This window comes from Python bivittatus, unplaced genomic scaffold (genome assembly GCF_059951505.1).
Source record: "Python bivittatus isolate LINGU-HERP-01145 unplaced genomic scaffold, Pbiv_v1 ctg000020_np1212, whole genome shotgun sequence".
In the NCBI taxonomy this organism is placed as follows: Eukaryota; Metazoa; Chordata; class Lepidosauria; order Squamata; family Pythonidae; genus Python; species Python bivittatus.
This window is the reverse complement of record NW_028277030.1, coordinates 44,533,501-44,548,994: the sequence shown is the minus strand read 5'-3', so window position 1 is coordinate 44,548,994 and position 15,494 is coordinate 44,533,501. Positions and strand designations below refer to the sequence as shown.

At 39.9% G+C, this 15,494-nt stretch overlaps 1 protein-coding gene across 9 annotated transcripts in view; it reads right to left on the bottom strand.

Annotated features, from left to right (window-relative positions):
- The window catches only part of MYO6 (myosin VI), a 109,544-nt gene that overhangs the window by 58,233 nt on the left and 35,817 nt on the right, over positions 1–15,494 (bottom strand). For all 9 annotated transcript variants that reach the window (XM_088137851.1, XM_088137847.1, XM_088137868.1 and 6 more), the window contains exons 3-7: positions 13,172–13,241; positions 12,400–12,473; positions 8,671–8,800; positions 8,097–8,202; positions 2,915–2,970 (exon numbers count right to left, since the gene is read on the bottom strand). In XM_088137851.1, the coding sequence (XP_087993977.1) occupies positions 2,915–2,970; positions 8,097–8,202; positions 8,671–8,800; positions 12,400–12,473; positions 13,172–13,241 (436 nt within the window). The remainder of the gene's footprint in view (positions 1–2,914; positions 2,971–8,096; positions 8,203–8,670; positions 8,801–12,399; positions 12,474–13,171; positions 13,242–15,494) is intronic.

Genomic DNA, 15,494 nt, shown 5'->3' with positions numbered 1-15,494 from the left:
CAGCTCAAGCAAAAAACTCAAGAAAAGGTGGTTAAGATTTTGGCTCTAGACCAGAGAAAGCAATCTACATGCAAATTGGGTATGCCCAAAAATGAAATAAACAACAACAACAACAAAAAATAACCCACATATTATAATCTGGTCAATGCCACTGCAGACATATCACAAAGCCCATACATTTCCTCATTCTGGAGAAGAATATACTAAATTAATTTTTGGTCCCGTGACCTCCTAGACCAAGGAAATTGCCAGATGCTGGAGAAGAAGGTAGCTGTGAATCTTTGGTGCTGCAGCCATAAGACACAGATACAGCCACTGGCCTTAGAAAAAGCAAATGCCTGGAGCCTATCCAGGCTACGCAGATTCAGCTCAGTCCCCACATCACTCAGCAGCGGAAGACAATGTTCTTAAGCAAGCGTGCTTGCAAGTGAGCCACTAAAACAAACACTGACAAGCTTAAGCACGTGGCTATTTGTATTTGCTTTAGCTTCCCTGAGGTAGGGAGAATTCTAGAGAGTATATATAGATGAATGCATAAGGGGCATGAATCAACCTTTGTGGCCCTCTCCAGACACGTTGTGGCTATAACTCCCATAATCCTCAGCCAGCACTCCCCACTACAGTACCTGGGAATTCTGGAGCCCCAAGACAATTGGAGATGGCAGATTGGAGAAGGCTGATATGAGTAAGACAAAGAGATATATGATCATACTAACCTACCAAGCCTGTTCATTGCCATTCCACATCTACCATCAGAACCGCCTCCATGAACTACTATTGGGCATTTATCAAGCAGACTGAGGAAGCATTTATAATTTGCCATAGTAGCAGCAAAAATTCTATTTAGCTACACTTCTTGAATAAATAATTCTGCTGTTCTCAGTTTTTTCATTTGGGAACAGGGGATTAATTTATATGTAGCGCTTGATTTTCAACTCAAAACTGATCTAATATTCATTTAGTCCCAACAATGCATTAGGACCTTCAGGGGGAAGACATATTAGAAACTGACATAGCATTAGAAAAGGAATTTGGACCTCAGTCATTAAGGAGGTTTGTCAAAAAAAACTGCTACTGAGTTTGTATATCATATAGATAAATATAGATTCCTGGGGGGGGGGGGAGGTTGTGTGTGTGTGTTGATCGTCTGTAACAGTTAAAGCAATTTGAGTTGGCAAGTGACCTTTCAATCTATCCAATATGTCAAGAAAATGCACAGAACTGCAACAAAGACTCAGTGGTTACAGGTACGAACACATATACACACACTACAAAAAGGCTTTGTGAGTAAGTCCTTCTGTAGTAATAATGCATCCATGCATGTTAAGATGTGCTTAAAACAAAAATGGGAGCAAATGTGTATTAAGAGCAGATGACCTGCATAAGGCATTTATTTCAAGCTTCCCCATCCCCAGAATAAAATACCTACGGGTACCAGTGTTGGGGAATGCAGATTCAGACATTATGTCCAATTGTCAGCCACTTTCATAGGTGCCATGGATAATGGAATACTTATATATTCAGCTGTAATTAAGCAATATCATTCTCAATTATTTCACTGTCTATTAGAGATGGAAGCACTGCTTTGCAGTAAACCTTGGCTATGAAGTTCATCAAACAAAGGTAGGACTGCCCAGGCTATATTATTCCTTGGTAGCCTCAATGCATCTTGCCACTTGGCAAGGGAACATATGGCAGAACTTGCATTTTTAAACAAGCACACCCACCCACCCCACTCATTTATCTGTAGCCTCAGCTACAATTTAATAGCCTAGCTGAATACTTTGGAAAGAGTATATTATTATATGAATCACATTTGTCACAAAGAAGTAAAGAATTATAGAGATCAGTGGTTTCTGAGCTAAGTCCCATTTCAAATACCCTCTTCAGAAAATTGCAACAGCACCATGTTTCTTGGACTTCTATGTACTGGAAACTGTCCACATGTAAGCTCTCCTTATGAAGACATTAAGGACACAGGTAGAGTCAAGACCTTTCATCCGCAAATACATTTGACACACAGAAAAGACTTCTAATAGAATTGGGTACAAAATGTGCCTTTAAGTTCGGAAAAATGCTTCTGTCTCTGTATGCTTGTGCCAATGGCTTGGTACAAAAGCTTCTAGATGCCTCCAGTGATTGCCTCTGATTCACCATGCTTCCCATTCCACAACAAAACTGCAACCACACTGCAAGATGTGCTGGCAAAGGTCTTCCAACAGTGCTTGCATACAGGGTTCATAGAATTGCCCAGAAACACATTCTCCTTATGCTGGCATTATTTCCAAGCCTCTGTGTTTTCTGGTGGAACTAGAGACAAGATTTCAGGGATGGGTAATTTGAGATTCCCAAACTCCTTTGTGGTCCCTGGGGCCCTCTCCAATACAATCATAAAAAAATCAATAGCATGATTTCTTGCCATTTTGAGGCAGGAAGCTCACAAAAACAGTACCATAAACCATAAAAGAAGCTTAATAGTTTTAAAAAGAAAAAGAAAAAAGCACATTAAATCTACTCTCCCACCCCCACCCCCAAAAATTGGGGAGGGGGAGTTCAGAAATTCACAGGCCATAGCAGTCCTCAACTTCCAAAAAAGTTACAGGAGGCCGCCTCTTCTCCAAAAAGTAGCTTCCTTATTTCTACCATTTGAACCCTCTATGTTCAAATAGACCCCACAGGAACAATCCTTCAATGACATTTTATAGGACCAAAATCACACATCCCCATCTTATATCTTGCTATTCTAACTAGACACAACCCAACCCATATGTTTACCACTTTAAAGCCCAATAAGATGAGGGATGCCATGCACTAACACAGCCCTTCATTTACAAAAATGTATTGAACATGATGCTTATTCCTTAACTAGCAACTTTTAATATATAAAAATAAATTTAAAGATAAGTAGAAGTACCTTCTACAATCCTATCATCAATATCTTGTCCACTACCATAGGATTCAGTCAAATACCTATAAAGTAAGAAAATAAAAACATTTAGCAACTTTTGTAAGTGTCTTAACTTAATCATATAGCAGAGATTCCTTATAATTAAATGAGCTATATCCAAACCTTATACAGAAAAAGGCTCAGTCATTAAGGAGGTTTTGTCTGCTATGATGTTGGGGTCAGAGCACTTTCGGTAGGCAGGACAGGACTGGGATGCAATACAGAAGGTGCAGAGGTAGAGGACAACCTGGCAAGCACAGCCAGTGCCTACATCCTAAGCCCTCAAGATTGCATGTGACTCCTGGAAGCCTGAACAGCAGCCCTAAGACTGTAAAAAGTTTGTCTATTCAGAACATTCATATGGTTGTTGATACTAAATAGTCATTTATAATGTGACAAAAGGGGAGAATGATTGAAGATATTACTATATACTACTCATACAAACTGTATTTATTTTAATGAAATCAAATTTAGTTCTGTCCAGCTCCCATCCACTACTTTTTGGAATGTCTTCTGGCCAGGGGAAGATGCACACCTGTGACCTAGGCTTTCCCTGAGGGTTCTCTAAGGGTCCCTTGAGAGTGAAGGAAATGGTAGGCAAGCCCTTTTCTTCAAGCAGCCTTTTATTTGTACATCATTTAGATCTCATCCAAAATAGGTGGGTCAGAAGTTGCATTAGAATCAATCCTTCAGATTTAAAAATGATCCTCTGAAGAGTCTATTCAATACTAGAATCCTGCTCAGACATGTTATTTGGGAAACCAGCATGATAATGCAGTTAAGAAACTTGGGTCTTAAGACTGGAAAGATCCAAGTATTGCTTATCAAGGAAGCTATTTCTTAGCCTTTCCAATTTGACACAGCTCTTATGCTGATGGTACATCCATTTTCTTAGATGGATAGGTAGATCCATTCCAGAAGTGCATATCTCCCTCTCACTCTCTAGAAGCAAGACTTAGACTTCATCTATCTCTACTTCCTATTGGAGGGGAGAGCCCTTTCCCCCAGTTTTGGAATGAGAAGACTGAAAAAGAACTCAGAATGCTTGAGAAAAGTAGGAATAAAGAAGAGATATGTGAGAATTATGGATGCAGTCACTGATAAAACTCCAAGACATTTTATCTGTTTTTTGATACTGCTGCCATTAAGTTGAATGGCATGTCTCCACTGTAAAAAAGAACTTTTCTTGTAAATTCAATGTACCATTTTTCTAGAACAGAGCCAGGGCATCTGACAGTGGAACATATCAGACCTGTCCCCGAGAGCCATTTTTACATCAATCCTTGACAGAATCTATTTTTTGCAGCAACTATTTTTTGCAGCAACTTCTATTGAGGGATGTTCCAGCTGAAGTATAAGAATGAAACTTGTAGTATCTAGTAAAAGAGGATAAAGAGAACTGTAAATCCCCTACTGATGTCTTCCAGGGAGCACCTGTGTTGAAGGCAGCCAAGACAGCTGAACCTCTAGTGGAATGGGCCACAGTGTCCCATGAGAAAGTTTTATTTTGTGTTTCCCAGGCTAGATTGATGTACACAATCATCTGGAAAGCATGAACGGTGAGGTTCTGCAGAACAAGTTAGCTAGTCAGAAAGATACCAGGAGACTGACCAGGGCTCTGAATTCTTTAGTTCTTCTCAGATAAATCTTGATGGCATGTCTGATATCTAATCTCTGCCACTCTTCCTCTAGCTGGGTTTGGAGCATGGTGCAGAAAACAGGTGGTGGTGGTGAAAAACTGAATTTTCCTTGAGTATTAAAGGTAGAATTTGGGGCACAGCATTAGGGTGCCTGTCTGGATGATGCAGAACTCCTTCCTGGAAGAGATTCCATTTATCTGAAACCCACTTGGCTGATACAATGAGTATTAAGAATATCATATTCCCATGTTAGGTACTGAAATTCTTATAAGGATTCAGACAGGACTTGGATTAGGGACTAAAGTGCCAGCTAAAGCTCCCATAATGGATATCAATATATAATGAGTAGTCTTAGGGGTGCCTTCCTAAAGAATGTCTTGATCTGAGGATGAGCCAATAGAAACTTGTTGCTCTCTATTGTTAGAACTGATGAGAGATGTGATCATTGTTTATGAAGTTAATTGTTAGTTGTAGACCACTGGCGAAGCCTGCCTGTCCAAAAGTTGGCTCTTAAGTGGCACTGAAGAATGGGTGCTGATTTGGTGAGCTTCCCTTCCTACAGAGGCTCACTAAATGTATATGCTAACTGGGAAGACAGTGCATGAAGCTAAGATGGTCTAAACAAATCTGTTTTCATATCCTAAACTAACAAGCCAATCTCACTCCACTTTCAGATATAGAGTTCCACTTGGGATCCAGATGCTGAATCCATCTTGATTCAGCTGATGTAGTGAGGCAGGAAGACTTCATGGTTTTAGGATAATAACAGGTTAATTAGGTCCAAATATAGGGCCTCTTGGTCACTTGAGAGGTATCACAGTTGGCTCAGGTCTCCAGTTGCTGAAGCCTGGGAGTTACTGGAAATCCAGAGCAGGCATATAGTGGGTCCTTGACCCAGTCAGCATTGAAGACATTTGTTCCCTCTACTCTTTGGCTTGGAAAATGCAAGATGACACATTCCACTGGCTTCCCAAAGATCAAAGCAATTTGTGATAATTTAGGATTCAGGTTCCATTTGCTTTAGTGTTTGCAATTTAGCCAGACCCCCCTCTGTGTTGTTTGTTCCCTGAACATATTCTGCCATGAGACACAATACATTTTCATCAGAAAAACAAACCTTGGTTGATTCCATCATCTGCCTTGATTTGCTGGTTCTCATTTGTTGTGGGTAGAATTCATATCTCAGAAATGTCCATTGCAGTGAGTTAAATGGGAAGGGGAGGTAGGCCACCTATATGTCTAGCAAGGCCTGGGCATCATCTTTCTAAACACAGTCTATGAAGGATACCAGGGCTTTCATCTGGATCTTGCAATACTTGATGCAGCAATTCACTGGTTTTAAATCCAGAAAGGTGCACACAATTATGAGTTTGAAAACCCCTTGAGTCATGGAACCTGTTCGGTCACCTGTATACTCAAGAGATTATTTAATGGCCTTCTAGACTAGCCAGTGTTTGGTCAACTTGTGTGGAGCTAAGTAATCACAGGAAAGTCTGTTGAGATCTATGATGTAGCCTGGTGAGATATCCCATCTTGGTGTATGGGGTCCTTAGGTGGGCAAATTCCATTAGCCTCCTGCCCACTGGGAAATTGGGGAAGTCATTATTTGTGTCCCTTCTTTTATAAGCAGGAGACAATGTTGCCTCTGGGTTGTGGCTGCTGTGAGTTGTACTGAGGTCCCTACTCCTCCACAGAATATTCTGTGTCCTTGTGTTCCAAAGGTCTGTTTTAAGTGTACTACAAATGAAAGGAATTAATAGGATAGAGTAGCCTTTGTATTTTTTATTGGTTAAGGGTCTGTTGTCATAATTCATCTAATGACTTCATCTAATGATAATGGGCCCAATACAAGAACTATTTGTGACTTCTTTAGCCAAAGTTGCCTCCTAGTAACCATATTAGCCATTATGCCTCTAGCTGAGAAGTGGAAACTATCTAGGTATTACCTGCCATGAAGGCAGCAGCTTTAGGTAGTTTACTCATACTCTAACTGAATTATATATGGGCAAAAATATGTGTAGCGAGAGATGCTCTTATGGCTAGGGCTATAACTTTGTGAGCTTTCCACTAAACTTTCTCCAGTCCTCCGAGTATATTTTCCTAGTCCTTATTCACTACAGCCTCCAAGACCAGGGTGTGATGGAATGTAGACCAGGCCTTGGGAATAGGGAAGAATGAGTAAACTGCTAAAGAGGAACTTAGGTAAGATTGTTCAGTCCTGAGAAGACCTTGATTTTATTTAATGCAAGATGGAGCAGAGAGAAACTGCGACTGGCTTTCAAGATTCTATTATTCTACCCTACAACAATAAAGAGCACCCCAGGAATCCCTGCCGTGCCTGCTTCTTGACCTTGCCTACCTCAAAGGACTGACACAGTGTCACCATGGAAGCGTCCAGTTGGAGATTCCATAATCATTTATCGGGGCCTCTAGAATGGAGTGGGATCTTCAGAGGATGGCAGCTACTACCTGGCAGAACCGTTGGAGTAAGTCTATCATTCTGGTTCCTTTATGGAAAAGCAGTTGGGAGGGCTGGGCATCCAGCACAGCTCCCATCCCCTCTGGTATCCAGGCCATCTGACTACCCAGAGGAGCTGTGATGAGCCTATTAGAGGCAGAGATGGCTCACAACTCATGGCTAGTAGCTCGGCAGCCACGGTATTGATCATATTTTGCTAAGTGAAACATAGCAGCAAGACAAGGGTGCATGTTCCTGTGCCGCTGGAATTTATGTGGCTGTCCAATTCAAGTCCTCTTGTTTGGTCCCAGCTATCAGAAAAATTCTCCAGTGCATCTATGGACAACTACCCATGAACTCGCTGATAAGTGGACTACTAATGTCTGCTAAGAGAAAAAATAAACAAAGGAAAATAAGATAAAGCAATGGAAAAAAGGAAAAGCAAAATATCTAGTTATTTTAATTTGATCTGACCATATGGATGGCTGGTGGAGTTTAGAATCATTGATGGTCTCTGGAGGAAAGCAGGCTGGAATTGAAGAAGGGGCACTCCCTTCTAGTAGGCAGTAGGGTCAGAATTCTAAGCCTTGCCTCCAGGGAGTCTGGAAATGAGATACCCACTACAGGAGGCCTGCTGGTCTTTAAAAAAAAATCGGTCAAGACATGGCTCTTTCCCCAGGCCTTTGGGCCTAGGTGACCTGTGCCCCCTGTTGGTTCATCTATTCCATTCAACTGACCATTTTGCACATCCGAGTTATCTTTTAATGATGGGTGATTGGGTTTTATTCCTTGTTTAATGTTGATTTTTGTTGTACGCTGCTCAGAGTCACATTGGCTGAGTTGGACAGCCACATAAATTCTTGAAATAAATAAACAAACATTTATAAATTCTGTTACAGGACTTCTTTACACATTGAAATTTGCTCACATTTCACTCACAAGCGTTTTCAGTATCTGAAGTACATCTATTATGAGTTCAAAATGTTTGGATTAAAATGGCTACAGTTCAATTATTTACTCAGTGGAAACATTTTCAGCTAAAGATACAAACCTTAAAACAAATTTAGTATTTTCTGTCTTGCCAGCTCCTGATTCACCAGACACAATGATCGACTGACTCATCTTGAGCATTCTCATGTCACGGAAGGCTTTATCAGCTGAAGCGAATATTGAAAAGGGCAACAAAGTGGGTTTCCAAGAGAACAGATATCAGTATTTTCATTAGTTTGGGAAACATTGTAATATTCTATGTAAACATTGTTTGAAATAATAAAATAAATATATTTCTTTTTCAAGTATACAACTACCTGTATTTCCTGAGTGAAAAAAAACAGTGGAACAAAAGATTTGCTTAAAATATTGATACTATATTACCACAGCACTCTCCTAAAAGTAACTAATAAATATATAAATTGAAGTCTTAAAAGCAAACGATACTCCAAGCAACCACTTGTTCATGGTCACATGGATCAACTGCAACAGTTCCAGCATCTTGTCTTGACTATTTTAATCAGCGTAAAAGTAACAGATAAAAGCACCTTACATAAAATAAAAGCTACAGCAATCAAAAATATTGACACATTGGAAGTAGGGGGGAAAAAAAAAAGGAGAGATCTGTTTCTTACCAATTGCATAGACGTGAGGCGGCAGGGTCCCTAGTGACCTGCCCTGGTACTTTTTAATAGCATCTAATGAATAAAGTTTTGGTATATCAAAGTAAGGATTCACTGCTATCAGGATGTTGGCTACGTAAGTCTGGAAAGAAAACCCACAACAAAATGTGTTAAAATCACATGGATTTGGAATTTCTATTTACAAACTTTGGAGGCCTATTACCAGGTTGGGGGGGGGGCATTATTCTGAAGGAGTATTCAACACATCCCTGAGTCAATTGCAGATTTCTTGAAGTCAGAACCAAAGGCACTTGCAGTTTTTATTATTTTAATATTGGTTTAATAATTTTAAATAGCATCATTTCTTGTGCTGTTGAATTACAATGTAAAAAGCCACTAGATAAGATTACGCTTTGTAAATCCTTTACATAAATTATTATCAGTAGTAGTAGCTGTAATTTTTATTTAGTGTGTGCTTATAATTAAGTGCAATAGTTAAATCAATTACAAATTAATTAGGAGCAAAATTATTTTTACCTAAAAATAATTTTAGCATTTCTGTTCATTTCTGAAGGATGAACTGTTATTGCATGTAACTTAAAATTATGATTGATTACAAAATTATGCATATTATACAGTGACTTGTTTTTCTTAAAAAAAAACAGCAACAAAGAACAACCCAAACTAATGGGCCAATGCAAACATAATGGTAAGTCAGAATTTAAGAGCTAGCATTTAGAAAAAACAGATTTTAACATAATTGCATGCCTGCCTCTGGCACTACTTTCAGAAGTTTCATCCTTCTATTTCCCAGCTGGCATTCGCCAAAGCAGATGGCAGGGATCATGTGTAATTCAGTCAGAATTTGATACATACGATCAGGCAATCTAATAGCCACATAAAATATTAAGGTGGTTGTTTGAGCTGGGAAGTGTCAGAGGTGATGTGGGGTTCTTCATTTGACAGAGAAGAAGGGAAGCATGCATCTTTGTTTTTCAATATACTATGCCAGTAAAAGAATTGCATGTAAGGATGAGTTATGTATTACGTGCAATGCACAATTTGAGTAGGTATATTCAACAAAACAGAATGGTGATTGAAGGATCAGTCTACTGGTTATACAGCTTTCCTGCTTCTTAATCGATTCAGCAACGGCATAGTTTTTTTAATGAATTATTTCTATTCACAAAACTGAATGTTCAAAGTAAATTTCTTCCTAAATTGCTTTGTGACAATGAATGGAATGAAATGGCTGGCAGCCCCAGAAACCTTAGAAATTGTGCACACCTGCTAGACAACAATGCTCAAAAACCATACTTAGACTTGTATGATCTCTTAAATCTGCTTTTGTCAAAGAAACAAAGCAACACTGCAGTAACTGGGGTGTAAAACATAAAAAGTGGTTTGATCAGGATTGTTCACAGCTGAAAAGATCATACATAGCATATAGAAAGAGTAAACATTTTCCTTCTGAGGACCAACTGCTTTCCCTATGTGAGATCAACTTGGACCAAGTTCAAAATTGGCCCCCTGTCTCTGTGCAAGAGGTAACCCAATTGATTGAATCCTTTAAGGTGAACAGGACTCCAGGTGTTGATTATGTTTTGCCTAAAATAATTAACAAGAATCCCAGCTCCCAGAATCCCAGAGGTGGGCACCTCTGCTAGCATCCCTGTTTATATTCATAGATCAGACTGATTATGTTTCAAAAGATTGGGGGCTAGCAATAATAGTCCCAATTTATAAAAAGGGCAGTAAGAATGATCCATGCATTTCCAGGCATGTCAGTCTTTTGACTGTTGTTAACAAATTATATGCTAAACATTTAAATCACAAGCTCCAAGACTGGATAGAGACAGAGGGCATAATCCAAGATGAGCAGGCAGGATTCAGAGAAGGGAGGTCAACAACAGACCACATTCTGGTTCTCCACCATCTTGCACAAAAATACACTTCCCCTTTTCATGGCCTTTCTACATTTTAAACATGCCTTTGACTCAATTTCCAGGAATGCCCTTTGGGAAAAATTAAAAGACACAACTATTGACAGATACCTCCTCTTTCTGATACAGAAATTATACTCCAACACCACCTTAAGAGTGAAGTACAATCCTCAAGGGTCCCTCTCTGGCACAGTAAGTGTTCAGAAAGGAGTGCAACAGGGATGTATTCTTGCCCCCTCTTTTTTCAACTTGTACGTCAATTCAATGGTGGACCTTCTTCATAATCTGGATTTCCACACGCCTAAACTAGCAGGGTGCAAAATCCCTATACTACTCTATGCTGATGACACCACCATAATTTCACAAACCCCCATATGGCTGAAAAGAGCAACAGCAGCAATATTTTGGTACTGCAGCCAAAATCACCTGGTTCTTAATTTTGAAAAATCTAAAATTCTGGTCTTTGCTAAGAGAGCCACCCAACGATCCTGGAGAGTAGAAGGGCACAAATTAGAGCAGGTTACCTTGGGGTAGTTTTCTACTCTAAAGGCACCTGGAACGCACACCAGAATCACATCATGCAGCTAGCTCTAAGTGCTCGATAAGTGCTATCAAGCACTTATTTTAAACAAGTGGAGGACAGTTAATCCCTGCAGCATTAAAACTTTTTGAGGCCAAAGCGCTGGCCCAAATCCTTTATGGGGCACAAGTAGGAATTTTTGCAAAGAAGAATACACTGGAAACAGTGCAAACAAATTTTTGAGATCAATCCTTGCTGCACCCAATGGAACAGCAAATCCTCAGTTAAAGCTTGAGACAGGAATGCCTGCAACCCAGGTAAGGGCTTGCAGGATGATGTTAAACTACTGGCTGAAAATCCAATTCTTCCCAGTTGGACTGACCCCTTTAGTTTTAATAGACAATTTTCCTTCTCCCTGGAAACAGGCTGTAGAACAAAAGTTGGCATTATATTTGCTTTCTGCACCCTAATTTCTTTAGGATATGACCAAACCAAACAACTGCTCACCCAAAGAATAAGGGATGTGGAGTTTCAGACTGAAGTCAAGGATGTCCCAACATGGCAGAAACTGGATAAATAAGGGCACTTGGGAACCAGCAAGATATCTACAAACCTAACTTTCCCCAGGTTGACAATAGCATTTTTCAAAGACAGGCATAACATCTTTCCATCTGCACTGCTGCAAGGCAGATACTCCAAAACCCCATTAACAGAACGTAGGTGCCCATGGGGTGACAAGGAGATCAAAGCCATTTTGCATGCATTACTACATTGTAAATTCTATAGGGATATCAGGTCTGCTTATATTCTGCCCCTGATATGTAAATTTCCAAGAAGACCAGGCAATTTCTGTGTGAACCCTCTTCTAGAAGATTTGAAACCCATTATCACTTGTGCAGTAGCCAAATTCTGTAGTGCCACGATGAAAATAAGGCAAAACTGGTTACAGAAATAATAACTTCTGTTTTCTTTATCATTTTAGGTTTAACACATACTAGCTATTTGCTTTTAGATTATATATATTTTACTTAATAGACTGTAATATTTTAGATGTACACTTGCACAGTAATTAATGCACTATTATAGTAGTGTATGTCACATTTTATGTGTTATTTTATCTTTGTTATGCTAGTATTTTATCTCATCTATTTGATTTTACATTGGTGCTTGTTTTTTTTTTTTAATTTTTGCTGGTCATTGATGAAATAAACAGTATTTCGTATTTTGCTTTGTGACAAAAAACCACCCATATTTTTCACAAGCTAAGATGATACTTACATAAATTCTATCCTTGCTATAGCGAACTCTTATATTATGTAAGAGGGTAGCTTCATTTAAATACATTAGCGAACCTGCAGTGAAAGCACAACAATGGTTTCGTTAGCACCATACATTCCTTTTTAATAAATTTACAGACCTTTCTAAAATTCTGTTTTCACTTGGTCATTATGGGGTACTGAGTGTAGATTAATGAGAAAAAAAATGAATTTGAACGATTATAGTATCAGCAACATAACAAAATTGAAAAAAGTGAAGGGGGTCTGAATACTTTCTGAATGCACTGTACATCCATATCCAACCGTTACTCCTTAATTTCCTTTCAGAATAGTCTTTAAAGCCTAGAGTAACATGACGTGAATAACCTGTATTACAGAAAACCTGCTACTTGTCCCTGAAAGAAATTTGTGGCAGACTTAGAAGGGGTGAGAAAAGGGGTCAGGATCTGGTGGCAGACCTAGAGGATTATATAAAGAAATGCAATAGTCATAACTAAGGCTAGTCCGACAATGCTGCTCTTGCCAACCATTTGAGTAACATTCTTCATTCAGATCCAGTATGCTTCCAATGGCATCCTCTAAATATACAGAAGGCCTCTTTAGCAACAAGTCACCTGGGAGTTTCATTCTGAAAGACATCCCCCAGGAACACTCATTCATTTGCGAAGGGTCTCTGGCTCAGGCAAAAGCCATGCAGGAGCAACTGGGATATAGCAGCCTCAATGTTCATGGGGTCCCCACCCCCTCAATTAAAGTTTACATTGCTCACTTACAATTATCTTCCACATCCTTCTTACTGTCCTCCTCCGCAGGAAAGACTTGGTTGATAGCAGCAAGAAAGGTCTGTCAAAGAAAAGGAGATGGAAGTCATTGGCCTCTGTGGGAAACTGAAGAAAAGCACTACAAAGTAATTCATAAGCAAGCACCTTCATTTAAATCTGTGGGAAGGGAAGGTTCATGCACAATAGCTCAGCTTTCCTGAAAGGATATAACGCGTTTGTGCATTTTCAGGAGTTAAACACCAGTGAAATGTAGAAGTAGGAGATGGAAAGTAAGTAGAACACCTTCTTTATGATCAAAAGAAAGCACTTTGCTGCCTGAGGAAGTCTGGCAAATCACCTAAAGTGACAAATTAAAAAAAAAGAAAGTAAGTCTCTGAGCTGCACCTGCTTCCTGGTGATTATCTGAACATCTCCATGTAGAGTTTTGGGTGATGGTATGGAATGATTTGCCAATGTCTTCTTTTACAATGTTTATTTCATTCTCAGTTCAACTCACTGCCCTAGGATTTCCTTGTGGCCTCCCTTCCAAGTACTAGCCAGGCTCAACACTGCTTACCTTCAAGCCCAGAAAAAGTCAGGCAGGTGCTGCCACCTGCTGCCACTATGAATACTGGCACACAATACTAGCCTCTTGCCACAAAAATCACTACTGAATGCTAACTGAATTTTGACTTTATTCCCACTCAGCAACACTGTTCTTAACCAGAAATAAGAGCCTTGGAATAAGGCTTCTGGTCAGCAAGATTCCAAAGTGGTATATTTAGGATTAGCTGATTGGAGACAAATGCTCCAGCCAGAATTTCAGGCTCCTGGCAAGGTAACTGCTGTCTGGCCCAATCATTCCCCTTTAATACTACACCTGATCTTAGCCAAAGGGCTGAGAAGTGATGCCCCTTTAATGTAAGATCCACCCTATCTCACCTTGGCTCATATCCTGACTTTTGTAAGTGTGCCCAGAATGGCACAGTATGTACTATATCTGTATTATATAAGTAAAAATAAAGTAATTATATCAATAATGGCTTAGAATTTAGGTGTGTGTACCTAATGGGGGTACAGGTGCATAGAGATTATCCAAGAGGAGAGTCTCTTCAGACTCTGAAAATCCTTTGCATCCCTCAGTTCTCATCTACCCAGCTAGGAATCTGCAAAGTGCCACATTTCTCTTTTCTCTAGTCCTTATTAAGCTAGGATAACCAAGGAGCCTATTCTTGATTTCCTGGCTACTATAGTCAGGGGCAATGAACCTGCTGTCTCAAGTACCCTTTTTGTGGAACTCAGAGACCTCTCTAACCCCGATGTCTCATGAGAGTTTACCACCACTTGTACGATGAGAACAGATGAAAAGAGCAGCAATAAGCCTGTACAGCTACTTCAGATTAAAAAACAAAACAAAACACTTTTACGTACTTTCTGACATTCGGCCTCCCAGTAGCTGTTCGCCACCCAGTAACAGTGCCTTCTCTTGCCTGAACAACCTAACCCTCATTAGCCTCTCTCTTGTACAATGCAGGAAGCTGCTGCTCCAAGAAAATGCTGTCCCACTCAGTGCACATAGAGGATAATTCATACTCCTTGAACCCAAGCCCAGCGGTCAGTAATCAATGCTCAAATCCAGAATTCAAACAGCTGCCACCAGGTCTCTAGGCCGGGCACAATGGCCTTTTGCAAAAAGTAGTATCACGTTCCACTGGAAGAAATTAGAAGCGGCTTGCGTAGATGAGATTTCAGATCGTGCCCAGAGATCTGACCCAAACAAGTGTGTGCAAAATTCATGAACAAATGAGCCGATAGCAGCCTCACCTGTTATTTTAGGGAAAAAAAGACTTCTATGTTAGACCAGGAGATTGGACAATTACAACCAACATTAAGACACAGGAATTCCTGTACTGGGAATATTTATTAGATTTACAGTATATCTCACATTTCCCTCAGGAGCTCAAGATAGCATAGACAGCACTCCCTTCTCCAACATTTCCCACAGCAACAACCTTGGGTGTAGGTTGGGGTGAGAGGGAGGGCCACCCTAAGAGTTTCTATGGCTATGGGTAGACTTGAACCTGGTCTTAACGCCTGCATCACACTGGCTCTCATATCTCTCTTACATACAGACACCATTTAAACACGATTTCATTAATGAGGGTTAACACCATCAATCAGCAACTGAATCTGCTCCTAACAGAATAACCATTATTTCCAGTGGAATTGCCAGTCCTGTTTTCTTTCATTTTCTATACCTGAACCTTCTGCACTGTATGATGTGTTTCCTTGAAGTCAGTGTAGTGATGGCAGAAGGTTGTCACGGAAGAATTGG